Here is a 27334-nt window from a genome sequence, read left to right as displayed (position 1 = left end):
TGGTCATGGAAATCATTGAAAAATGGAATGCAATAGTGAATAAACATTTAAGAAAAGATAAACTGAAACTTACTATGGACCAAAGAAAATATTGTCTCTTCTAACACTATATCCTTGGGCTATCAAGGTTATGAAGACATTTTCATATTCATATGAATGTGACAAAATTTCATATACTCCATATTATTGCATAATATATCAGTTTTGTTTTGCTACTGGGCATTGTGCTAAAAAATCAACTTACAGAATTCAAATCTATAAAACAAATTTGAGTCTTACTAGAAGTGACAGTCCTTAGAGAACAAGTGGCAGTTTTATACATATTCTTTCAAGTTTTCTGCTTGGCAAAATGAATAAAATGAAAGATAAAATATTATATGCAGCAAGCTGAATGAAAAATGAATTTCTAATTTAACATATTATAAATAGGTCTGATAAAATAAAATATTATCAGATATTTTAATTAAGCAGTTTTTAAGACATTACATGATCATACTTAATGCTAAATAGTCTGTTTAACAGTGCAAGGTGCTGGTGAAAGGAGAAGGTTTAGTTATCAAAAAACTTTGTAGCAACACAATAAATGGTGAGGTCATAGGTAGGGCTCACCCACTTCTCAAGGGAAAACATGAACTATTTTATTCTTAGAAAAGTTTTCTGCATATCTACTCCCTTTCAGATAGATTTTCAAAGACAGAGGAAAATGGACAAGTGAACTGAAAATTTGGCAATATAACTTAGTTGGTTCACCAATGCTCACAGCATTTTCTCAGATACTATATGAGTTTCTGCTTTGACTGGAACAGTGTATGTTTGCACAAAGAGAAAATAGCTGAAATATAGCCAGACTACTAGTCTGAAGCCTGAAAGAAACTCATAAGTATGAGTAGATAGATCCTCATATTACACTTAAAGTCCTGTTAGGATTAGTTGAAAATAATTTTGGCCAAGGGCAGAATCATGAATTAAAGAGACTGAAATATTTTTTTTAAATCTTTTTACTGGTAAAATCACTATTCTTGCTAAATTATTTGAGGATATAATATCTATTTTCACATAAGTGAGAAAAGTAGTTATAGTAAAGTTTCTGTTTTCTCTTTCAGTGCAATCATTAAAAACAACAACAAATACAAATTCCTGACAAGCTAAAGCTTGCATCAGTACAGCTGAATGAAAATTGCTCAAGTGTTTGCAAAAACAAAAAGAAGCCATCTATGAAATAAGGAGCAGGTTCATTGATTTTATTCTGAATACAGAAATATTTGATTGCCTAAGAGGAAAAGTAATCGGCTAAGTTGATAGTACAAATAGAGAAGAATAATGACATCATCAAAACAAGTAGAGCTCATAAAATTAACTCAAATAATAGTTCTTATTAGCAACAGATGAAATGGGTTTAATGCTTCTATCATTTATGACTACATTTTTATTTATTTAATATGGGTTTACAGTCTCATAGATATTTTGAAAACTCAGAATTTCTAAAAATGAAATAAGCGATCTTCTTCCCTGCTTGAAAATGTTCACTGAATTCTAAGTAGGCTCTGGACTTTGCATTCATTCATTCATTCATTCATACATTCAGTAAATATCTAGTCAGCACCAATTTTGTGCCAGGCGCTGTAATAGGTCCCAGATATCTGCAGCCTCTCTCATCACTAGTTTATTCTACTCAAGTCAACCCTACATCCCATCCCTTAGAACACGTACATTAATGTGTTCATGCCTACACTATATTCAAAACCATGCATAATATCCTTATTGTTTGCAAGATATTATTCAACATTCTCAGACCAACATGCCAAAAATTCTATAATTCAATTCCATATTAACTATCCACTCACTTTCCACAATAGTGCACATTACTCTATATTTCATAATTTAGCTCTACTGACCTCTTTAATCTGAGTAGATCATGACTTTTTTAAAGGAATATCTGTGTAATATTAAGTTATGATCCAATTCTAAGAGTCCAGTTTTAGTTCTTTTATTTCATTGAGGATTTACATAACTGCTCAGGCCATAGAATGTGAAGTGTACATTTATGTTTTAGGAGGACATCATGAGATTTATGATACAGAGATTTGCTTAATTTGTAGCACTGAATTAACTGAAGGCATTCTTTAATCTTTGAGTCACATGTAGTAACAACTTTCAACTTGTTAAATACTATTGTAATATATTTGTATTATACTCTACATGACAGAGATTCCTTAAGGACCAGTATTTGTTTTTAGTGATATTATATTTGAGGCATTATCATATTGTTTAATAAATATTATTGATGCATCAATAACATTTATTTTTTTCTAGAATAAAATTATTAATAGATATTTATATTTGCCTTGCTGCTTACTTTCTAAAGATTCATAGCATGCCTGAAATTGTATTATAGTTAAATGAGGTACTCGAATCATAACCTGAATTCAAACCATCTTGTGGTAATTAAAGTACTCCTGAAAGGATACAATTTAATTATGATTTCAGTGTGATCTTGCCTTTCTGTGCATTTTTCTAACATGAAATTTCTCTGAGTTAGGAGGTAATGCCCACATACTAACTATAGCTAACAAGTGCAATGGACTAAGTGCAAAAGTCATTCTCAAGTCTACCTTCCTTGAAGTGGACATATCTGTAAGTGGCCTACACACTATGTCCAGAAGTAACAACCATGAACCTGAAAAGCATATCTGGTGCTAGAAGAAAGATGGGAAATTCTTCCTCTTCTTCTTTCTTGTTTTATTTCAGAGACATTAATTCTGATGGTAAGAAGAAAATGATGATCCTGAAAGTTCTTTGACACAAATCTTTAGGAAAGCAATTGAAGCGACTGCATTCAGTACTATTAGGAAAACTGGATTCCCCGATTTCAATAATAATGTGGACCTTGTATCAAATATTTATTTTGCTTTAACCTTAAGTTAATTATCTTTAAATAAAAGCCTTTTAATTTCTCTCACAGTAATTATAAGGTATCAGTCAGTATTTTACTTCCCTCCTTTCACTAAGAGAAGATGGAGGAAGAATTTTAATCACTGCATATTTGCAAATTTCCAGATTCCTTTAGATTTACTCTGATCAAAGTCCAACATACCTCTTTTGATCATCATCAGGGAACTAAGTTTCTATAAAAACATCAAGGTGGATGCATCTTGCAAGTCAATAAGGGATTATAATAATTCTCCCAAGAGATGCTAATTCCACTGGGCATACACTTTGTAGAGTTTCTAAAGTTTGCTCATGAAATAAGTTGTTCAAACAATTTGAACAAACTTCAGGGATAAAATAAAATATAAGCTTTTTAATCTTAATACTAAGAATCTTGAAATGACAGACACTTTGTGGTATGCAAAAAGTAATGTATAAGTTTCTAACAAATAATTTATAATATAATTTACATTATAATGGAGCATATAATTATTATTGTCTAGTATTTACAATTAAGTAAGTATTAAGCTGTATTGTGAAGCCTAACATATCTTTATCCAACAGCAATATTTTCAGTTGGTTGACTTTTCAAAACAGGAATCATGAAACTATTCACTCTTCTTCTGTTCTTTACATATAAGCCCTCTGGACTTAAATAATAGTTGAAAGTATTGCAAAAAGTTACATTTAATCAAATATATATACACACACACACACACACACACACACACACACACACAAACACTAGAGCTGTGATGCACGAAATTTGTTTATGGAGGGGGTCCCTCAGCCTGGCCTGAACTCTCTCCAATCCCAATCCAGGACCCCTCAGGAGATGTCCGACTGCTGGTTTAGGCCTGATCTCACAGGGAACCTGCAGGGATTGGGCCTTAACTGGCAGTCAGACATCCCTCTCGCAATCTGGGACTGCTGGCTCCTCACTGCTCGCCTGCCTGCCTGATAACCCCTAACCACCTCTGCCTGCCTGCCTGATCTCGCCCCTAACTGCTTGCTCCCCTGCAGGCCTGATTGCCCCTAACTGCCTCTGCTTTGGCCCACCACCGTGGCTTTGTCTAGAAGAAATTCAGATGATCAGAAGACATCAGGTCGATCTAGCATATTATCCTTTTATTATATACTAGAGGCCTGGTGCACAAAAATTTGTGCACTCGCGGGGGAGGGGGGTCCCTCAGCCCAGCCAGTGCCCTCTCGCAGTCTGGGACCCCTCGGGAGATAATGACCTGCTGGCTTAGGCCTGCTCCTGGGTGGCAGAGGGCAGGCCCAATCCCTAGGTGCAGCCCCTGGTTGGGCTCAGAGCAGGGCTGATTGGGAAGTTGGGGCACCACCCCCTGTCATGTACAGAGCAGGGCGGATCAGGAGGTTGCGATGCCACCCTCAGTCACGCTCAGGGTAGGGCCGATTGGGGGGTTGGGGCACCGCCCCCTGTCACACTCAAGGCAGGGTCGATGGGGAGTTTGTGGCACCACCCCCTGTCATTCACAGAGCAGGGCCCATCAGGGGGGTTGGGGAGCTCCCCCCTGTCACGCACAGAGCAGGGCCCATCAGGGGGTTGAGGAGCTCCCCCTGTCACTCACAGAGTAGGGCCAATAGGGGAGTTGGGGCACTGTCTTCTATCACCCACAGAGCAGGGCCGATCAGGGGGTTGGGGCGCCACCACTGTCACACTTAGGGCAGGGCCGATGGGGAGGTTATGGCTCTACCCTGTCACACACAGAGCAGGGCCCATGAGAGGGGGTTGGGGTGCCGCACCCTGTCACACACAGAACCACAGGGTGATCAGGGGGGTTGGGAAGCTCCCCCCTATCAGACACAGAGCAGGGCTGATCTGGGGATTGGGGTGCCTTCCCCTGTCATGAACAGAGCAGGGCAGATAGGGAGGTTGTGGCTCTGCCCCCTGTCACACACAGAGTTGCAGAGCAATCAGGGGGTTTGGGCGCTGCCCTCTTCACGCTGATCCCGGTGCCGGGAGGCCTCACGGCTCCGCTGATCCCAGTGCCGCATATTACCATTTTACTATATAGGATAGAGGCCTGGTGCACGGGTGGGGGCCGGCTGGTTTGCCCCGAAGGGTGTCCTGGATCAGGGTGGATTTCCCACTTGGGTGCCTGGCCAGCCTGGATGAGGGGCTTATGGCTGTTTGCAGCTGGTCACACCCCCTTCAGGGTGGGGGTCCCCACTGAGGTGCCTGGCCAGTCTGGGTGAGGGGCTGAGGGCTGTTTTCAGGCTGACAGGTGACTGAAGCTTCCAACTGCTCCTTTTTTTCTTTTTTTTAAAATTCTGGGCCAGCTTTAGCTCTGAGGCTTGACTCCAGCTCTGAGGCCTCGGCTGCTGAAAGCAGGTATCTGGTTTGTTTGGGTTCTATAATCAAAACACTGTTTCAACTCCAGCTCTGAGGTCCCAGCTAGATGAAAGCAGGTTTTTGGGGTTTTGTTTAGCTTCTATATTTGTAACAATGTTTCAAACTGCAAGCTCAGAGGCCGGGAGCAGCAGGCAGGGAGCGTTGGCTTCCTCTGTTACTGAAGCAAGCAAGCCTCCTGTTCCCTTCAAGCTGCCTGGCTGCCAGCCGCCATCTTGGCTGACAGTTAATTTGCATATCACCCTGATTAGCCAATGGGAAGGGTAGCGGAGGTATGACTAATTACCATGTTTCTCTTTTATTAGATAGGATATATAATTATTTAATGTGTTACTAACCATATTCAGCAATTATGATCTAATTCTGGCTATTTATCCAAAGAAAATAAAAAACTAACTCAAAAAATATATCTGCACCCTATGCTCATTGTAGTATTATTTACAGTAGCCAAGACATGGAAGCAACCTGTGTTCATCAATAGATTTATATATATTATTATATACATTATTCAGCTTCAAAAGAAAAGGGAACTTTGGAATTTGCAACAACATGGTTGGACTTTGAGGTCATTATGCTAAGTGAAATAAATAAGACAGAGAAAGACAAATGCCATATGTGGACTCTAAAAAGATCCTGAACTCATACATACAAAGAACAGATTGATGGTTGCCAGAGACAAGAGGTAGGGGAGGGTGGCCAAAACTGGTGAACATGGTCAAAGGCACAAACTTTCAGTTATAAATTAAATAAATAAATCCTGGGGAAGCAATGTGCAGCAGGGTGACCATAGTTAATGGTGCTGTGTTATATATTTGAAATTTGAGAGTCCATCAAGACTCAGAGGACAATGTGTGGAACATAAGCATCTCCAATACATAATAATATGTATTATTGTAAATACATATAAGCATCCTCTTTCAGCAGACACCACTCTAGAGAGAAGGAAGATTTGTTAAAGACCACTTGAGAGGGAAGAGACAGCCTTACAAATAACTTGGAACTTTCAGTTTCCCAGATAGTCGTAGTTGTGAACCATATCATTTTTCTTAATTCTCTATATTTTCTTTTCTTTTTTAAAAAAATATATTTTATTGATTTTTTTTACAGAGAGGAAGGGAGAGGGATAGAGAGTTAGAAACATTGATGAGAGAGAAACATCGATCAGCTGCCTCCTGCACACTTCCTACTGGGGATGTGCCTGAGACCAAGGTATTTGCTCTTGACCGGAATCGAACCTGAGACCCTTCAGTCCGCAGGCCGATGCTCTATCCACTGAGCCAAACCGGTTAGGGCAATTCTCTATATTTTCTGACTATTAAGTACTAGTGGCCCGGTGCACGAAATTTGTGCACATTAAAAGGGATTAATCAGAGGAAATATTTTAATATTGCTATTTGCCCTTTATAATAAAAGTGTCAGAGATTAAAGAAAATTAGTAAAATGTGTATTAAAATCTTCCTTCTATCAGAGTCTGGGGCACGCTGTGGGACTCAGAATCAAGGCTCCGCACACCTGTGGCACCTCAAAATCGCGCGAGACCCAGACCCAGCCGGCCCCAACCCCCATTGGGCGAGATCCAGACATGGCTGGCCCCACCCTTATCAAGCCCTGACAGGCGAGGGGCACAGCCTCATGTCCCCCATCAATCCCTGTAGGGTGGGGGGCACATCCTCAAGGCCCCATCAAGCCCCATAGGATGGGGGGCACAGCCTTAGCCACTGAAGCCCTGCCGGGTAGGGGGCGCAGCCTCAGGTCCCCCAGTGCACCCTCAGGTCCCCTGGCCTGGTGCCGGGGCAGGGGGCATGGCCTGAGGTTCTCCAGACTGGCACTGGGGCGGGAGCACGGCCTGAGGTCCCCCATCAATTCCTGCCAGGTGGAGGGCATGGCCTGAGGTCCCCCAGCCTGGTGCCAGGGCAGGGGCGCATGGCCTGAGGTCTACTGTCAAGCCCCACCAGGTGGGGTGCGCAGCCTCAGGTCCCTGCTATTAAGGCTCATTACGGGAACTCAGCCTCCGCTGTGGGCAGAGCCAACTTGTGTTACAGAATCCCTGCCTCCGCTGTGGGCACAGACATCTTGTGTTATGGAATCCCTGTATCCACTGTGGGCGCAGCCATCTTGACCATTACGGTGTGATGGTTAATATGCATATTCACTCTTTATTAGATAAGATAATTTATTCTGCCATCAATAAGAATAGAAGTTTAAAAACCAGATGATATAATTTACAAAAATTAAATGACTTCTCTCTTTGTAGAAATGAGTTAAGATGAATATTTCTAACATTCAAGAGAGTGCATTTAATTAATTTATGCAATAGATATTTATTATGTTCGTACTGCTTTAGAGGCACTGTCTGAGGAACAGAAACATCAATATAATTCCTTTTACAGACAAAGGTGTCATAATTTACTAATAAAAAGAGATGCATCTATAATAACATAACCAAAATATTCTATTACTAATGATAACTATTAATAGAAATATGGGCAAATTGCTATAGGAAACAGAAAGACATGCTTAGCCAAGTGTTTTGTGATAAATGAATACAACAGGGAATCTTTTTTATCCTGAATCAATAAGGATAAATGCTTGTTTACTAGGCATGGAGAAAAGTAAAAGATATTTCAAGAAGACCCTAGGTTGAGAAGGATAAAAGGACATCTAGTAAAATTCAAAGTAATGATATTTATCAAAACCCCAAAGGCAAGGGAAGTAAAGGCAAAAATAAATTAGATTATATCAAACTAAAAAGTTTCTGCACAGCAAAAGAAACTACCAACAAAACAAAACAACAACAACCAACTAAATGGGATATTTGCAAATAACAGCTAGTGCAAGGGGTTAATATAAAAAAATATATAAGAACTCAAACAACTCAAACAAACTCATACAGCACCAAACAAACAAATTAAAAAATAGGCAGAAGACCTAAACAGACACTTCTCCCAAAAAAACATACAGCCAACCAACAGATAAATGAAAAGATACTCAATTTCACTAGCTATTAGGAAAAGGCAAATCAAAACTACAATGAAATACCACCTCACACCTGTTAGAATGATTATTATCAACAAGACAAGTACTAAGTGTTAGAGAGGTTATATAGAAAAAGGAACCCTCATTCACTGCTAGTGGAAATGTAAACTGGGACACCCACAAAGGAGAACAGTATGGAGGTTCCTAAAACATTTTTAGAATGGAGTTACTATATGACCTAATAACCCCTCTGGGTATCTATCCAAAAAATGTAGAAACATTTATTTGCAAAGATATATGCACTCCCATGTTCATTGCAACACTATTCATGGTGACTAAAACATATAAACAACTGATGTGTCCTTTGCTAGATTAATTGGATACAGAAGAGGTGGTACATATATACACTGTGATATTACTCAGCCATAAGAAAAGATGAAATGTTGCCATTTGTGACAACATCGATAAACCTTGAGAACATCATGCTAAGCAAAATAAGTCAGACAATAAAAGTTAAAAACCATATGATTTCACTAATATGTGGGATATTAAACTGAAAGCAACAAATGAACAAACAAGAAAAACAAACAAAAACTCATAGACACAGACACCAGTATGGTGATAATCAGAGGAAATGGGGGTGGGTATATAAAGTGTAAAGGGGGTCAAATCTATGGTGACAAAAGATGATTTGACTTTAGGTGGTGGGCACACAATGCAATATGCAGATCATGTGACATAAAAATTTACACTTGAAATGTAATTTTATTAACCAATGTCACCCCAACAAATTTAATAAAAATAAATAAAGTATATAAAGTAAAATTAAAAAGAAAATACACCTTACTTAATGAGTCTATTCTTAAAACATTTCTCTCTCTCTCTTATCTCTATCTTTATCTTTATATCTCCATTCATTTATCCATTCATCCATTCATCGAACCTTCCTCCTTATATATAAAGTCATATAATGTAACATCCTTACTGAGTCATCATTTTTTTTCTCTCATTCAACACATCAGATCTACTGGACAATACTTGCAATCTGGCCTTCAAAATATATAAAGAATATATTTACTACTGCATCCCTAGGATAGGCTAGTTAGTATAATCATCACCTTGACTTTTACATACCTCCTAACTACTATATCTGCTTCCAAACTTTCTCCTTAAAATAAATTAAAAAAAAAAAAAAAAAAACTACAAAAAAAGTGAAGAATGGATACAGGTGGAGAAAGATGTCACTAGAGTTAAGCCATTATCATCGACTTCACTTCAAAAAAAATGATAATGCCTAATCTAAAGGCTATTTAAAACTTTTTAAAGTATATTTACCAAAAAAAACTTGGTTGACATATGAAATAATAATATAATAGCTGTTTTAAGACTTTATGCAAACAGAAAACACATAAGTCTGTTCCTAGACATGGATCATAACAAAATGGTATTCTACTTTCCTAAAAAAAAATGATCAATCAGGTGAAATGGACATGTATCATTTAAATAGATCTTTGCACTCAGGTTATGCCTGAAATGCAAAGATCTAATCAATTTTATATATATATATATATATATATATTAGCTATAGTGAACATTAGCATGAAATCTAGTAGGAAAAACTTCTATCTTTTATTTTTATAATAGATGAATATTATATTATGAGTGACTACTGACTGAAATCGGATTTCAGGTATTCATTGTGATTAAATATTCAAAACATCCTAAATTCTTACCATATATTTGCCATTTGTAATTTTTAGCCACCTTTTGAAAAGATTACAGCACTTATGCTGAATTGTAGCAAATTGGGAAGTTGTTTAATGGTTTGGAAAAGTCCCACAGCTGACTGAATCGAGAATAACATACTCATTATTATTTATGACTCTATTTCCAGGTCTTCCTAGGTCAGCTTATTGAATTCACTGAATATGCTGCTTTTCCAGTTCGGCAAAGCCAATTTTGCAGGCTACTTTGTCGTAGACATTTTCATAGAAATGGAAGAAAGCCAATTTTGTAAATATAAACACATCTAGAACACCTTTAATTTAGAATAATTTACTCTAAATGAACATCCATTGTTTAAAACCTTTACAATCAAGAATTTCAAAACTTTAAAAACTGGAACCACCCAGAACAGTGTTTCCCTAGTGTGTTCTGTAGATAATTCTTTCCATGAGATTTTAATAGCCATTGCTTAACATAAGGGCTCTTCAGAAAATCCAGGGATTTCACAAGTTCAAATTAAGTGAGTCTCTTTATTTGGAAATTTTGGTACTGTTGTAATTAATCTAGTTATTAATAACAGGGAAGTATCAAAGGGAAGGATAAATATTATAGGCATGTATTTTGGACAGCTTTGTCAGGCAGCTACAACTTTACACTCCCCAGGGATCCAGCAAAGGGAAGATAAATGCATGCCTAATAAAGTTGGAGTGACATAGGGAAGGTACTTTTCTGTCAGTCACACTTGGAAACAGGTCCTTGGCCGGAATGGGTGTTGCCACTGCAAGGGTGAAAAATCTGGGATATTTGATCTCTTACATAAAGGAGTTTGCTCTCATGCTTTTGTTGCTTTTGGTGTGTTGTGCCAACTCCTGACTTGTGAGGCTCCCTCACTCCTGCTTCCTGGCATTCTCCCAGATGGCCCACAGCCATGTGAACTCCACACAAAATGGATTAATGGGTGCTGAACTGGACCAGGCTGCAACAGGGTACTGACACTCTGGACATTGGCTTTGCTTTCCGCTTTATTGACACACCAGCTACACTTCTATGACTGAAATGGGACTTTGGAAACCCAGGGCTGTCATTCCACACTAATAAAAATCACTCATCCTCCCGTGTGACTCTCAGAAAACTATTTTTCTTGAGATAGCAGAAGGATCCCACCCCCAGCCTACGTTAGGGAAGCGGATACTCTAATTTCTCCAATAACAATTTGAGAGACTTTATCTTGACAATCTGCACTTATGAAACTTCAAAAGGTGGATATAAAAAATGAGTTCATAAACTTATTTTTACATGAAACAGTTTTGTGATGAATATATATAAATATCTGTTGAGAGGCAAAGGATTGGGGGATGTTAATCTGGAGCAAATCATTGAAAATATTTCATAGACGAAATATAGATATAATAATAAGGCTTAATAATACAAACTACACCATATTGTAGTAATTAAGAATTTTAGCATCAACATTTGTCACTTTATCCAGTGGGAAATATGGACTATTTGGGCTTTAAAGTTCATAAATTTAATTCTTATACATATGTTTAATGTATACTTAATGTACACATGTATTGAATAATATAACAATAGGCTGCCCGAGTTATTAAAAAAATAAATAAATAAATAAACCATGGAATTGTCAAGGATTTAAATTTTGCAGAAATACCTCAATAGGAATATATAACTTTAGGAACATCATTGTATCAAATCACAGGTGGAAATAAAAAAAACATTAGACAGTTATCAAAGGGGAGGAGTCTTGGGGGGGCGGGCATTAGTAAAAACGGTAAAGGGATTAAGCAATAAAACCCAAACTCATAGACACAGACAACAGTATGGTGATTACAAGAGGAAAATGGCGGTTGGGGGAGGTAGAAGAGGAGAAAAATAGTAATGGAAAAAGACTTGACTCTGGGTTGTGAACACACAATATACAGATGATGTATTTTAAAATTGTACACTTGAAGCCTATATAATTTTATTGACAAATGTCATCCCAATACATTCAAATAAAATTTAAAAATAATTTAAAGTCTCCTTAAGATAGTCTAGCAAACTATTTTATGTGAAATAAATTTTAATTATTTCTACTCAATAACATTAATTATTTTAGGAGGAGGAGAGTTTGCCATCCCAAAAGATGTCTCTTTAGGGTAGTGATTATTTTAAACTGGTCATTGTTAAGAAACAAAAGACTCAGGATAAACCTTAGCCCTTCCTCCTGCCTAAAAGGAATTTAGGTGGAGGACCTGCTCCATGAAGGGAGATATCACATACTAGAGTTTAAAATGAAATAGTGTTTGACAGAGAGAGAAAGGAATCTAGCAAGGCTTCTTTGATCAAAGTCCTCTCTGTGTCTCACTGTTAAAGATGGCCGGCAGACACTTACTCACTGAACATTAACTTTTCTATTTCCGTGTGAATTGCCTTCCTGCTCTTTAAAGTCACAAACCACAACCTCCCTTCTCCTTAGCTCCAGATGGCCTGTAAGACGTAACCACCTATTTGGTCCTGGGTCTCACATTCTTATGGAACCCCCATGTGTACATACATATTAAACTTGGTTATTTTTCTCCAGCTAATATGTCTCATGTAAATTTGATTATTAGTCAGCCAGAAAAACTTATAAAGGTAGGAGCAAAAGGTATTTTCCCATCCCTACACTTAAAATATAGATTTACTAGTCATGAATGCCATAGTATAATACACAAGTATTTTTAAATAAATAATAAAAATATTACCTTTTCATTTATCCTCTTCCATTTTTTACTTTCTGCTGTCATTAATAAACTCTCATACACTTAAAATCCTGATTTTTTAAAAAGTTATAGTTATTGTAACCTCTTATCACACCATGACTATAAGAAAACATATATGTAGCTATGTCCTAGAAACTACACAATGAAAGAATTCAATGATAGAATATCACTTATATAATTTTTATTTTTAAAGTTATTTTCAACATGGTATTTTTTAAAATTGAAAGGGCGAGGGCTATGCCCTCCATCTTGCCTGTATCCTCCATGTTGGGGCCACGTGCGACCTTCTTCCCGGAAGCCCAGGCCTCTGCTGGCCACGCCCGGGATTTTAAACTAACCAATGACAATCAAGGGAAGTGCGTGCCATAGATATGACCACATCCTGTGTAACAGGACCCGGCTTGCGCCTGGCCAATCGGCAGAGCACAGTCCTTTCTCCTCCCCTTACTCCGACCCCCCCCCTATATAACCGGTCTCTGGGCGGGTTTGGCTCTCTCTTGGCCACTTGGCTAGCTGATGTGTCGGTGAGTCTGGTGGCTGGAGAGCTCAAGTTAGCTTGAAATACAGATTCTTATGCTTTTGCATCGGATTGGATGGCTCCCTGATGTGGTTTCTTGGGAATCTTGAAATCTGGGCATAACAAAAATGTTCTTTAGAAGAAAAATATTTTGATTTAAAATTGATAATTAAATTTGATTCTTTAAAAATCAATTTATCAAATTATTATTCCATGCCAAAGAAAAGTACATTTTCTTTAGTGAAAAGAAATGGATACTTAGAAGTATTCTTGAGATATTTTAAAGTATCACAGTATAACTTTTAGATTATAGTTCTATAATTCATTTAGAGTCAAAGAAAAAAGAGCAGGGGTAATAATAATATGAAAACTGATAGGGTTTTGATAATATAAATGCAAATACCTTTTGAAAAAATTAATATTTTGCAATAATATTCTATTTAATCCCTTTTCTACAATACCTGACTTTGGGTAAATTAAGTCTCCATTTATTTATATGTAAACTAAGTATCCATAATACAAAAATAGGTATGTAGTAAAACATTTTATGAGATAAGATGCATAAAGAACTGAGCACTATATCACCATATTTTACTGATAGTAAATCATAAAATAGGCATTATGATTATTTGAAATGTTAACAGACATACATAGATATATACTGTAAAAGTACAATTTTAACATGGTGATATAAAGGTGTAAATATCAATTTTCATTAATAATGCAAAAAATACATTTAAAGATAGTAATTATGAAGAGAAATATAGATGTAGCTATATATTAAGGTGATGGTTATAATGAACATTGAGTCAATACATACATAACATGTATGTGATTATGAATCTCAAGGAAAATTTTATAGGTAACTAATATTGCTCATTTGTTCAGAAAAAAAATAACTAATTTTAATAAAATTAGGTTTTGTGGTTTAAATTATCTAGATTCCTACTTGAGATATAACCTGAAAAACTGAGCTTCTCAGCATCTGTGTTATCAGTTCTACTGTGGGTGTCATAATGACAGCTTATACTTCAACATGGGATAAATGCCAAGACATGAGTCAAAAGATACACTTTTTTGCATGAAAGCTTATTATCAGTGGTGGGGGAAAAATTGTTTGAGTTAGGCTTCCAAAATTTAATTTTACATGTATCAGTGAATTTTTCACTTAAAAATATTACCTAAAATAGTTTGCTTTAATTCTCAGAATCTCAATTTCTACCTGCAAAACATTATGGCAATTATGGAAAAACAAATTCTATGCTGATCTCAATTGGCCTGATAATGAAGCTAACAGTGGGTAGGAAATGACTTCAAATTAACAAAGGTAAAAATATTAACACTGATATTTCATATATCATGAAAAAAGTAATGTATCCACTTAATAAATTATACTTGATGAAATCAATGACAGAATAGCAAAAGTTTGTTATAATAGCAAAATCTGAAGTCGTTTTCATTAACTTAAAACTGATCATATAGAAAGTAAATTTCAATTCATCAGGAGTATTGAATGGAAAAGTTTGATGTATATGTGGGAAATAGTAAATTGGTATGTGTGCCATTTTCTTTGTAGTTACAGTATGAAACAGCACAGTACTCAGCACCAATAAGATTATTCTAGAAAAATTTTATTCGACCTCTCGGCAGCATTTGGTATAGCTGATCACTCACTCTTCTGTGATGATTTATTCCCTGAAATTCCAGAACATCAAGCAAGTTCCCTGGGTGTTTTATACTCTTTGAGTAGTTTCTCCAATTTGGTCACTAGCATCTTTTTTCTTTGAAATGTTTCAATGACCCAGAACATCATTTTCAGTTTTTTTCCCCTTATTTACCTATACTCATTTCTTTGATGATACCATCTCATATCATGTCTTTAAATTATATCTAATGCAAACAACTTCCCAATTTATACGTATATCCTGGCCATACCTACACAACTCCTGAATGATGCATTTAATGCCTACTCAACATCTCCACTTAGAGGCCTCACAGAAATCTTAAAAAGTCAGTGTTCCATAGCATCCTTCCTCAATGGGGTTCAAACCAAAAAATGTGGAATTTCTATGATTTATCTCTTTCTCATCTAGCCAGCTCTACTTTAAAATATACCTAGAACACAGACATTTCTCACCATCTTCATTGCTACTACCTCATTACCCTCATCTGACCCCTTAAAAAAATCTCTCACCTCTATATTCCTGTCACCTAGTAACTGATTTCCATTTTCTACTCTTGTTTCCCTCAAGATATTTTCAACATGGCAACTACAGAATGCATTTAATTGTGTACCTTAAATCAGACAGACCCTCCTACGCTCAAAACCCTGCAATGGCTTCTATTGCACACCAAGGGAATTCCAAAGTTCTCACGGTGGTTTCCCAGATGTTAATGATTTGCATCCTCACCTTCCCTGAATTTTAACAACTCACTGTTTGTATCACTCTGCAGGCCACCTTACTGATCCTCAAAGAATAAGCAAAAATATTTTATAAAAACAGCAATGTGGGCACTGGATGCAGGAACAAGTGCATTTTATCTATATACCCTCAAAATTACTTATAAAAATAAAAGAACAATTATGTAATTAGACCAATTAAATTCCCTCTACCAAGGCTTTAGCTTTGAGATTTTTCCAAAGCTTAAGAGTATTCTTAAGTCTAAGGATTCTATTTTAAGCCCTAGATTTCATCTTTATATACTCCACTCACTAAAATATTAAAGTAGCTTCAAGAGTTATTTCGAAATTTACTGAATCCTAAATGCAAATCATGGAAAGGTTTAATGATACAAACAGCTTTTGCTTTATTCCAAATGTTCTGCAATTTTTCTTAGTCCTCTTACAAATATTGCATCCTATTTTAATTTTATCATTCTTATATAAAGTAAGCATGAATAAAATATAAAATTATCTTTAATGTTTAATTGAGAAAAATAATTGTTTTTGCACTGTGTGACCTCTTGGTAAATACTATGTAATATTTACAAAAGTGCTTATGATCTGTTTTAGTATTTAAATTCAGTTTTATTTTCTTCATAAAATGTACTTTGTTTTCTGATTCATTATGCTAGCAAGTGAAATGATTTTCTTGTAGCCAACTTATTTTAAGTGACCACTGACAAGTATGACAGTGATTTTGATAAAATTATGTTTTATGAATATATCTAATGGAACAAAGAGATGAGAAATTATATCCTATTCAAGCTTGCCTTCCCATTATCCATTCAATAAAAGATTTTTAGTAAAGTCTGAATCATATTCTGATACCTCTTTATAAGAATGTTCCCACTGTTAGCTTCATAGCTTACACTGTTTTTAGAGCTTCCTCTCATAGTCCAAGCAGATAAAACGTCAACAGAGTTAAAATAAATGAAGCTAAAATTCCTAAGACCTAGCATAAACTTTTAATTGGTTGATTTAGCAAATACTTACTGAGTACAGACTATGCTATGAAATTTGTGCAAAAAAGGCCTTCAAGTCTGGTTTTCTGAAACATATTGTTATGAAGAAAGAGATAAAAACAAACTACAACTAAGCAAAAAAAAAAAACCAAAACAAAACAAAACAAAAAACAACAGTGGGTGACAGTGCTAAGAACAGGACACATTTAAGGTGAGACATATTTAATAAAAAAATTTGGTTATGCTATGATGAGGGTGAACACCTTCTAGGTAGTGAAGCAGCAGAAAAGGAGAGTGGTGGGCAGTTCTACCCAGGAGGTAGGAGTGTATAATCACTGACATTGTTTAGAACTGCCAAGGTCTAGTAAATATAAGAGCAGACTGACTTTTGTGGGTTTTTTAAAAATTATTGTCTTTAATTACCTATCAATTATACCTCCCTCCTCATTACTTGCTCCTGAGAAAATAGTTCGACCAACTCTACTATCTTCTCTTGGCATTTCTGTTTCTAGTCCCCACAATCAGCGGGTATAGGATGCTATAGAATAAATAAAACTAAATTGCTCAAGAAACAGAAAAAACGATGTGCCTGTAGGATCCTGAGAACTGGTAGAAAACGAGCTCAGATGAGTAGTCATGGGAGAGCTGAGGAAGGGCCTGTAGGACAGGGATATTAGGATTTTGTCCTAGGTGTATACATCTTAAAAGTTTGCGAGAAATTGAACCATACTGGTTGCTAAATGGAAATCATTGTAGTGGTTAAGCATAAAATAATAATAACTATTTAAATGGTGCAGAAGAAAGATGGTGGTGGTTTCTTTTAGGATGTGGCTGAAGACTTGTTAAGTAGAAAGATTCCAAATATGGTTTGGAATACAGCCAAAGGACTTTCAAGGAAATAAATTTAATGTTAAAGGCAATAAAAAGTGGATAATTACAAATGATTCTAGGATATTGACCTGAGCAACTAGACGGTAATGATATTTACTGAAGTGATAGGAGAGAATCTTGGGACTTTGAAATCTCCCATTTCGGACATGGGGAGTGTATATAGCTTTTTAATATCCAATTGGAGACGTCATGTAGCTAATTGGGTATTTGAATCTATCTTTGAAGAAAAGTTTGGGGCTAGAGATATAAATTCAGAATTGGTAATTGACTCCCATATAGTATTTCAAAGCACAGAAATAAATGCGCATCTCTATGCAGCAAAAACTGTGTCCTGGACATTGCAACATTACAGAGTAGAAATAATTAGCTATGAGAATTGAGTAAGAGTGGCCAGATCAATTGTGTCAAATGCTGCTGAGACGCCAAGTAAGATGAAAATAAGTGAGAACGGGAAAATGACAGCATGGAGGATTTGGCTGACCTTTATCACTTCAAAGGACTGACTATAGCAGGTTGAAGAGAGAATGATGAATAAACAGATTTAATGACTACAAACAATAACTGTATGTTTTTCTGTAAAATAGAACAGATAATTGGAGCAGTTGCCACAAAGGAATACAAAGAATTTTGTTTTAAGATGCCTAAAGAAACACACATCTTTGTAAATTAATTGGAATAATCCAATCTGAAATAAAATTGATGATGTAAATATAGACACTTGAAATACTGCAGCAAAAGTAAGACTTTCACATTAAATTTCAATTTCAATTTCTATTCTCTTCACCACAGAGAATAATGCATATGTATACATTTATACATGTGCATATCTTTTTTTTGCATTAAAAGCCTGTTGACTTAAAACTTGTTGAAATAAATACCTCGTGTGTTTTTTAATGTTGTAACCAGAACTGTGAACATCATAGTTAAATAACTGTTAATACAAATGGTATTTAAGAAAATTTTTGTAAGACTTTAGAAGCATATATTACCTATAAATTTATGTTTTAAAGCCACTGTTTAAGTTTCGTTAGGGAAGAGTAAAATTACTCCATAATTTTTAAAAACTCTTACAGTTGATTTGTGAAGATTATCAATTTGATGAAAGCCTGATATCATTCATTAATAAGGCAACCAGCAAACCAGGGAAAAGTCAGAACAAAAAACAAAATAAAAAAATAACAAAGACTGAAGATGGATTGTATTAATGTTTGAGTAATTGATTTTCCCTTATTCATTTGTAAGAGTTGAGAGGTGTCCATCAGCGGATGACTGGATAAAACAGCTATGGTACATTTATTTACACAATAGAACACTACTTGGCTATAAAAAGGAAGAGAATTTTACCCTTTGTGACAGTATCAATGGACCTGGAGAACATTATGCTAACTGAAATAAGCCAGTCAGAGAAAGGCAAATACCATATGATTTTACATATGTGGAATCTAATAAATAAAAGAAACTAACTACAAAATAGAGTTATACAGAACAGACTGACAATTGTCATAGAGGAGGGGAGTTGCAGAACTGGTTGAAATGGTAAAAGAATTAAGAGGGGGGAAAAAACAACACCAAAAAAACTCATAGACACAGACAACTCACTTTGTTTATCACTGTTGTCAATTAAAATCCTCATTCTGTGCCAAAATTTACATCTTCATTATATTGTTCTACACCAAATTACCATAATTTATATACTATAATAATATGTTAATTTTTAAATAATAAGAAATATCAGAGATTTTCTCTTGTGACCTTCAGAAATAACCAAACACACATAATGGGCCTAATAATAATAGACATGAAAATGCAGATTGTGAGAAATGGTTGAACTGAAATCTGCCTAAGTCGAGCTGGTCAGTTGCTTCGTGAGATAAGACTGTTACTGTATCTAAATTTATTCTTTGTCTCTAATCAATCTTTTAACATGTTTCCTTTGTTTTTGAATTCTCTGTCTTTATTTTAATTTTTTTTAAACTGGAGAAAATATTCCATGCATTTGCTGAATAGAAACTCATAGCTGTAAATTTATTTATAGGTTATTTAATTTAATTTTACCCTGAAAGCATGTATTCTTTCTCTTTCTTCCTCTGTCTCTTTCATCTTAAACATTTCTAAATGTTTGTCTTTCTTACTCTTGCCTCTGTCAGTTCTTATGTTTTGCTTAACAATATCATAAGCTACTCACAATTGGTCTTCCAAATATTGTTCTCTCACTCTCCTGAAAGTTATCTTTACCTCTATAAAAGTTCTGTTACAAAAACAAAAGCCCAATTCTTTCCTTGACTCCTTTAATACATCCTTTGCAAAATAAACCCTTACCTCACTAGAAAAATCCAGACTCTAACTCCTTTAAATAATGTTGGCCTTTTAACATACAATATTGTGTTTTGTTATAACAATTAAATATTATGTAATTATTAATAATTACATATTATCTACACTAATAAAAGAGAAACATGGTAATTAGTGTACGACCGCTACCCTTTTCATGGGCTAATCAGTGAGTATATGCAAATTAACTTTCAGCCAAGATGGCGGCCAGCAGCCAGGCAGCTGAGAACAGGATGCTTGTTTTGCCCCATCATAGAGGAAACCAAGGTTTCCGCCTGGAGCTGCGGGGCTCTCAGCTCCTGAAGCAACAGCTCCAAAAGATACAATGTTTCAATTATAGAAGCTAAAAGATGGCGGTTAATCTGCATACTCAGGCTCCAAGCGGTAGAGCGAAGCCAAACAGCCCTGAAGTCACAGAGCAGAGAGGCCTCCCTGCCCTGGGATCAGCGGAGCTGAGAGGCCTCCCAGCCCCAGGATCAGGGGAGCGGAGAGGCCTCCCAGCCCGGGATCAGCGGAGGCTGATGGAAGCCCTGTGTGTTTATGCACCCTGGGGGTTCAGAGGTCCTGTCCAAGGCAGAGCCTATGGCGAAATTTTCGACTCTGAGAAGCAGCCTACGGCCTGGAAGGGGGCTCCTCTGACCTCAGTGCTGGAGAAGACCACTAAGCAGAAAACTAAAGAAACCGATTTTACATCATTTCCCAGGTGGAGAACAGTTGGCATGTAAGCCCCTGACCAGTGCCCAGCCTCTCCTCTGTCAGTCTATCTCACTCTTAGGTGCCATGTTCTTTGTTCTGTCTTAACTGCAACTCATTTTTAAACTAGATTGCTTTTAAAAGAAGACTAAATAAAGTTTCCCTTTAGTTATTTAGGTGATGCTGGGGCTGCTGGGGCTGCTGGGGGCCTGATAGAAGACACAAACACGCAACGGGGGGCCTGTACCCAGCAGCCCCAAGGCCCGCCACCTTGGTGCTGGGGCTGCTGGGGGTATCAGAGACACAAACCCACAGGCCCGGCACCCAGCAGACCCAAGGCCTTCGTGGCAGCACTAAGGAGCAGCAAGCCAAGCGGTAGGAAGCAGCAAGCAGGTGAGCAGTAACAAGGGAGGGGTCCCGGACTGCAAGAGGGCACATGCTGGGCTAAGGGACCCCCAACCCATCCCCAGTGCATGAATTTCGTGCACCGGGCCTCTAGTAATATATAATATAATTACATGTATAATATAATTACACAAATAGAGTGTATACCAACAAATCACTTAAAGGTTGGAAAAGACCTATATATTAAATACTGTAAGATTTAAGGACAAAACCTTACTTAATGATTCCAGGATCAAGGCAAAAATGTTACTTGATTATCATAATGACTTTTCTTAAGGGCCTTAACATATTTTGCAACTTTGAAAGTTTGTGTAAAAAGCTGAGAAATCCTAGATTCTATTAAACTCTCTTTTAACCCTGGTTGGACATTGCTGTAAATATGAAGCCAACCACGGAAATAAATACTGAACTCACCCGCCAGCAATGGAAAAGCACACATTGGTTTCATATACAGGGTGTGGCAAAAGGAGGTCTACAGTTGTTCAAATGGAAAATAATGCAATAACTGATAAATAAGAATAAAAAAATAAACTGTGTTTTGCATATTCACAACTGTAAACCCACTCTTCTCCCACCCTGTATAAATAGAGAAAAATCTGAGCTCTACAACTAGAGAGAAAGAAGGCTATCATCCTGATTCTCACTAACTTCATTTGTCAAATGGTAATAATAATATTCAATTCAGGAAGATATTATAGAAATTAAATGAGATAAACTATATGCTTTATGTTTTTGTAACTAATAAAATAAATGTGTATGTTCATTCCTGTACCCCTGCTCTTCTTTCTTTTCCAGCTTTTAATGAGGACCTTCAGAACTGCTGTATTCAGGACATTTGTATGAGCTTACAATTTAGAGAGCAAACAGGTGAACAACAGAAACTCACAGAAGAACTGTCTCTGTGCATGCTCCTATCTGGCTAGCCAGGTTTGCAGAAAAACTGCATTTTCCACTAGGTCTATGGCCCTTGAAAAACCTCATTGGAACTGTTTTCCCCTCTGTACAACATAACTAAGATTAATATTCCAGCTGTGTTTTTAAGATTAGAAATATTGTATGAAAAATACCTATAATGACATGCAATTCATGAATATTAATTATGGAAGCAATAGCTCCGCCTATAATCAAGGACATTTTATGAAAAGAAAATGTGTTTTACTCTTTCTTCCTGTACGTTTGTTGTTTGAAAGTATATATAAAGTTATATTTGTAATACCCCCATTTGAGAGCTGAGGAAAGAAAAATTGACTATATGCTATGTTTGTGTTTTTTGGGAGTTATATAAGAGCTACCTTAAAAGCCTTTTATTCATTACACAAAAACAAAGTAATATTTTATTTTATAAAATAAATAAATATATTTTACCAAGTAAGATACAGCAGCTGAACCAATAAGAATAAAAACTGCATATGTAATGTGTAGTCTTAGAACAAATAAGCCAGCAAGATGTTCATGTTGTTCTGATGTAATAGTTGAGATGAGATGGACAGGTAGGAGCATCTTCCATTTTTATGACAAAATATTGGAGGAAGAGGGTATAAAGGAAAGGCATTTCATGAAAAGATGAAGCCTTGGTTACATTCTTGGCCTCCTCTGGTGTGTGTCCTACTATTTAATAGAATTTTTGAGCACCAGTTTAACACCTAGCTTCTCACATTTCAACAGACACCAATTTTTACAGCATCTATGGGACTTAGACCTATGACCCATGGCCCATCATTCTTCCACCATCAGATCTATTTTTAAAAAGTATTTGATTAAAACTAAAACCAAAAATGTGAATAAACAATGGTAAGGAGAGTCATAAAACTTAGTTTGGCAAATGTGCCTTCAAATGTGTCTTTAAAGTGATTTTTAACAGTTTAATGTTATTATTATTTTTCATGTTACTTTGAACATAAGATTTTTCAGTAAATTGTAGCTATTAAAGAAGCATCACGCTTACCTGTGGTGGAAGCAGTGGCAGTCTTATAAAGGCGAGAAGCATACTCAAGTCATTGCATCTTCTCTGCATGTCATACTTCACCCACATCATTAATGCATGGAAGATGGTTTCTTCATCAGGAACATTTACATCATCACTGGCTAGAAGTTTATGGAGCTCCTCAGCTGGAAGCAGTAAAAACTCTTGATTTCTTATAACTTCCATTATATTTTCCTGCAGAGAGAAAACAAGAAAACATCTTGGCATAAATTTGGTTTCACTTTTACTTAGCTAGCAAAGCATTTCAGAAAGAAATGAGAAAAGTAGTCAATAACCTTTGTTCTCATTATAACATAATCCTTGAGAATTAATCCTTCAGAAACTAGAAGCTGTTAAGATGAAAGCATTGTTATTGTAATTGAAGTGTAAATGTAACCAAGACAGCACAGATCTTGTAATAACAGGGGGATTATACTGTGGAGCTTTGTTATGCAGGCAGAATGTACTAAGTGATTAAATGTTTAAGTTTCAAGTGGACTGCTATGTAAGATTCGGTGAATATGAAGAGAGTAGCATTTCAAAATTTTTAAAGCTTGACAGACAACTTATACATGGATCAGAAGGTGGGAATAAAACTAGAAAGAGAAGTAACACATACAATACATCACTGTATATTCAGAAGGGAATAAAACAGCACAGATAGTCCATAGAAGTCACAAAATCTCATATATATTCCACCCTTTTAGTGTCTTTTGTACTTCCTTCTCATGACAATTTCTCTAGCTTAATTCAGATTCCTGTTCATTTTCTTCCAGATTACTGCAATCACCTTCTAATTACTGTGCTGGACTCTATTCTTAGCTTCTCTATTGTATCCTCCACAAAAATACTAAAATAATATTTCTAAAATATAAATTATCTCATGACATTCCTCTACAGTTTTTGTGTGGTTTGGTTTCATTTGTTCTCCTCTTGTCTTTGGTTCCAATCTCTTGGGTGGCCACACTAGCTCCTTATGATCTCACCTCTTCCTAATTCAAAGACATCATTTTGTACCTTATCTGCATTTCAGTCACACAAATTACTACTGTTTCCCTTTGCTATGCTGTTTGACATATCCTTCCTCACTCAATCTATTACTTAAAATTACTTTATCGGCTTTGTTTTCCTAGTTTCTTTCTTTTTTAAAGACTTAATTCAAAAGCTACCTAGTATCTAAGGGCTTCTTGAGCCCTCTGCTCACTCCCATTTGTCCTGACCACCCCGTCCACTATATGCATGTACAGTGCATGGTATTCATATCTTTAAGACAACAATTAGCCAATCATAGCCTCATTTTTGGTGCACTTGGGGGACTTAACACAAACATTAAGCTCCTCGAGAAAAAAAAACCCCTGCAAAGATGAGCAGTACATAGTTATTGAATAGATGTATTTATCATTTTTGTAGAGGAAAAAGAAAATATTGGAAATAGTTTAGAACAGTGCAGTGGTTTTCAAACACTTTGTAAAAACTAGTTGTTAAAAAAGTCTGTCTTACATTTAACAGAGAGGCCTTTGTGGCTGAGATATGGATACAGATAGCGAAGGCCTGACTGGCCTTCTCTTTTGTCCTCCCCTTCCCCTCTGCTCCTCCACATGTCTCCTGAGATATCTCCAAGGAAGCTATAACTAAGGCTTCTTGGTTTAAAAGCCACATTTATTTTAAAAATCTCAATAGGGTGCTTATTTTGGAAAAAAACAACAACAAACATACCTTGAAATGGAGGGACTAAATCTCTTCCAAAAAAGACATTGTGACTACTCCAAAACAGTAGAAGATTCGGCAAGTGCTCATTAATCTGTAGGTCAGGGCAGATTCAAACCTATTTTCTTAAGTGAGACCTGACCCATGTCATGAGTTTATCACTGGAATTGAATCCCAGGCTTGATGGGCCTTCGGTTTTCACAAGACAATGTCAACTTTTAATTTTTTTTTTCAGGTCATCTGTCATATTTATTTACATTTTATTGACATCACAGGTTAGCTGATTTCCTGGGAATTGTTTTGTCTCTGTGTTTCCTCTGTGCCTAATACAGTGTTGTGTAAATTATAGATGCCTGATACCTATTTACTGAGTGAACCAAATAAGTGTTCTGAGACTTGGAGCCACCAATTTTCTCTAAAGAGCTACAGTAAGGTAAAGATGTTTTTGAAGAATGTTTGATAGATGTTTTTGTCCACCTATTTTCTCAGTTATTTAAAAATCTATGCCTCTATGAAACTACACACAGAATTGTATAGCTAGACCATTAGTACCAGTACACAGTGAGGGATATCATAAAAAAGCAGCTCTGTGAAACTTAGTGGTGTCTATCATAAAGATATTGTTCAAGGCATATTTCATTATATTTTACAGTGTCCTTTTTATGATGGCCCTTGGGAGAAATTTCTTTCAGGTTTTAGTAGTAGGAATAATTGCACTTCTCTTGAGTAAATTGGTTTGCTTTTATCATGGGTGTTGTAAATTATGAATTGATCAGATTTCTTTTTTTATTTGGCCTCCGGAAAACTGAGAGTCCAACTGGGAAGTATCTGATAGGAAGGCTATAGCCTTTTATAGTTTGATTTCTTTTTCAGACAGCTCTGAAAATGGTTTTGTTTTATATCACTACAGCAGATTTTCTTTTTCTTTTATTCTTGTATCTAATTTAGAGAGATTTCTATAATTTTGTACCTTTGTGAGTCACACTAAATCTTCTAAGAACAAGTAATGTTTGTAAAAACTTTTAGGAGTAAACTGGAAATGAGGAGCTACAAGCAGACATTATTGGATCTCACACTTGCCCATATATTATGTTGTTTATCATTTTTATTTTTTTAGTTCCAGAGTTCTCTTTATTTTTTCCATCAAGTCTTCTTTTAATGAAAACATGTCTAATATTTTTCTTTCTTTCTTTTTTTACAATCTAGCTCTGGAAATTGTTTCAGTTTCATCACGTTTTATTCAGTAAAGAAGAAAAAATATCAATGCACACTGATTTCCACTGCTGGAGCACCTTCTCTAGCTCTATGTTTTCTGAGAACAAATAATGAGAAGCATCAAAACTTGGTGGCTTGTTTACCTTTTGTGGAGAGTGGCTATAGCGTTTGGAGAGGTTCAAGCCTCAGACTAATGAGGGAGCACGGTCCTCTCATGGCAAAGCCACGTGCAGGCCCCAGCTTGGAGGGCAAAGCTGTCCCAGCACGATTATAGCCAAAGGCTATGGTTGTATGTAAGCTTGACCTTATGGTCTGAACCTGTGGTCCCAGGTGGCTGAGTGATGTAGGCTGCGGGAGGTGCAGCAGCAAGTGCTGCCAAAACAAAGCTTGATAGAGTTCTCAGGTGCATGTAATTAAGTAGCTTCAAAACTCACAAGAACATTATAAACAACTTGACCACCCCCTTACCTTGCCTTATGGCAGGGGTCCTCAAACTACGGCCTGTGGGCCACATGCAAATACAAATATTGTATTTGTTTCCGTTTTGTTTTTTTACTTCAAAATAAGATATGTGCAGTGTGCATAGGAATTTGCTCATAGTTTTTTTTTAAACTATAGTCCAGCCCTCCAACGGTCTGAGGGACAGTGAACTGGCCCCCTGTTTAAAAAGTTTGAGGACCCCTGCCTTATGGGATCTGACTATAAAATAAAGACTCAGCTTGCAGGCTGTGGAACTGTCTCTCCATCGGAGAACAGTGTCCCACCTGACCCCAACTGTATTCTCTTATCTGTCTTCTTTAATCCTTCACTGTCCCTCCTCAGGTTCACCCCTGGCAGTGCTAAATGTGGTTCATCTTTTGTACAATACCTTTATTTTAAATGGATTCAATTATTCATTCCACATAGATTTATAGGACTCTTAATGTGTGACTCTATATAGTAAAAGCATAGTATGCAAATTGTCCCCTTGACCTAGAGTTGTCTGAGAGTTCGACCAGGGGGCGGGGCTGGCCGGTGAAAGGGAGGGAATACCCAGCTGGCAGCCGGCAGCTACTAGGAACCCTACCAGTGCGTGAATTTTGTGCATTGAGCCTCTAGTCCTGGATAAATATAGTGAGTAGAAAAAAATGAATTAGCATCAAAAATCTTACTAAACATGTGATATCTATATAACATGCAGTGCCTAGAAAATGATTGTCATCAATTCTGTAAAGAACAGTTTTTCAAATGGACTTAGAATATTAGGTAGGCGTATAAATTAGAAAGTGGGAAATGTAAAGATATGTATTATTACCAGGGGAACCATATAAAAAAGGGAGAATAGCAGATAATCTACACTAATAAAAGAGAAACATGGTAATTAGCGTACGACCGCTACCCTTCCCATTGGCTAATCAGGGAGTATATGCAAATTAACTGTCAGCCAAGATGGCGGCCGG

The 27334-nt window shown here is 36.5% G+C and overlaps 1 protein-coding gene across 1 annotated transcript in view; it reads right to left on the bottom strand.

Moving 5' to 3' along the window:
• Positions 1-27334, bottom strand: part of KLHL1 (kelch like family member 1) — a 380716-nt gene that overhangs the window by 108188 nt on the left and 245194 nt on the right. Inside the window, exon 5 of the mRNA XM_070408965.1 lies at positions 22956-23168. Coding sequence (XP_070265066.1) covers positions 22956-23168 — 213 coding nt within the window. The remainder of the gene's footprint in view (positions 1-22955; positions 23169-27334) is intronic.

The sequence above is a fragment of the Myotis yumanensis genome, unplaced genomic scaffold, assembly GCF_028538775.1.
Source record: "Myotis yumanensis isolate MYYU_CA2020_CCGP unplaced genomic scaffold, mMyoYum1.0.hap1 SCAF_3, whole genome shotgun sequence".
Lineage (NCBI taxonomy): Eukaryota > Metazoa > Chordata > Mammalia > Chiroptera > Vespertilionidae > Myotis > Myotis yumanensis.
The sequence above is the reverse complement of the archived record's forward strand: the minus strand, read 5'-3'. Positions and strand labels throughout refer to the sequence as shown.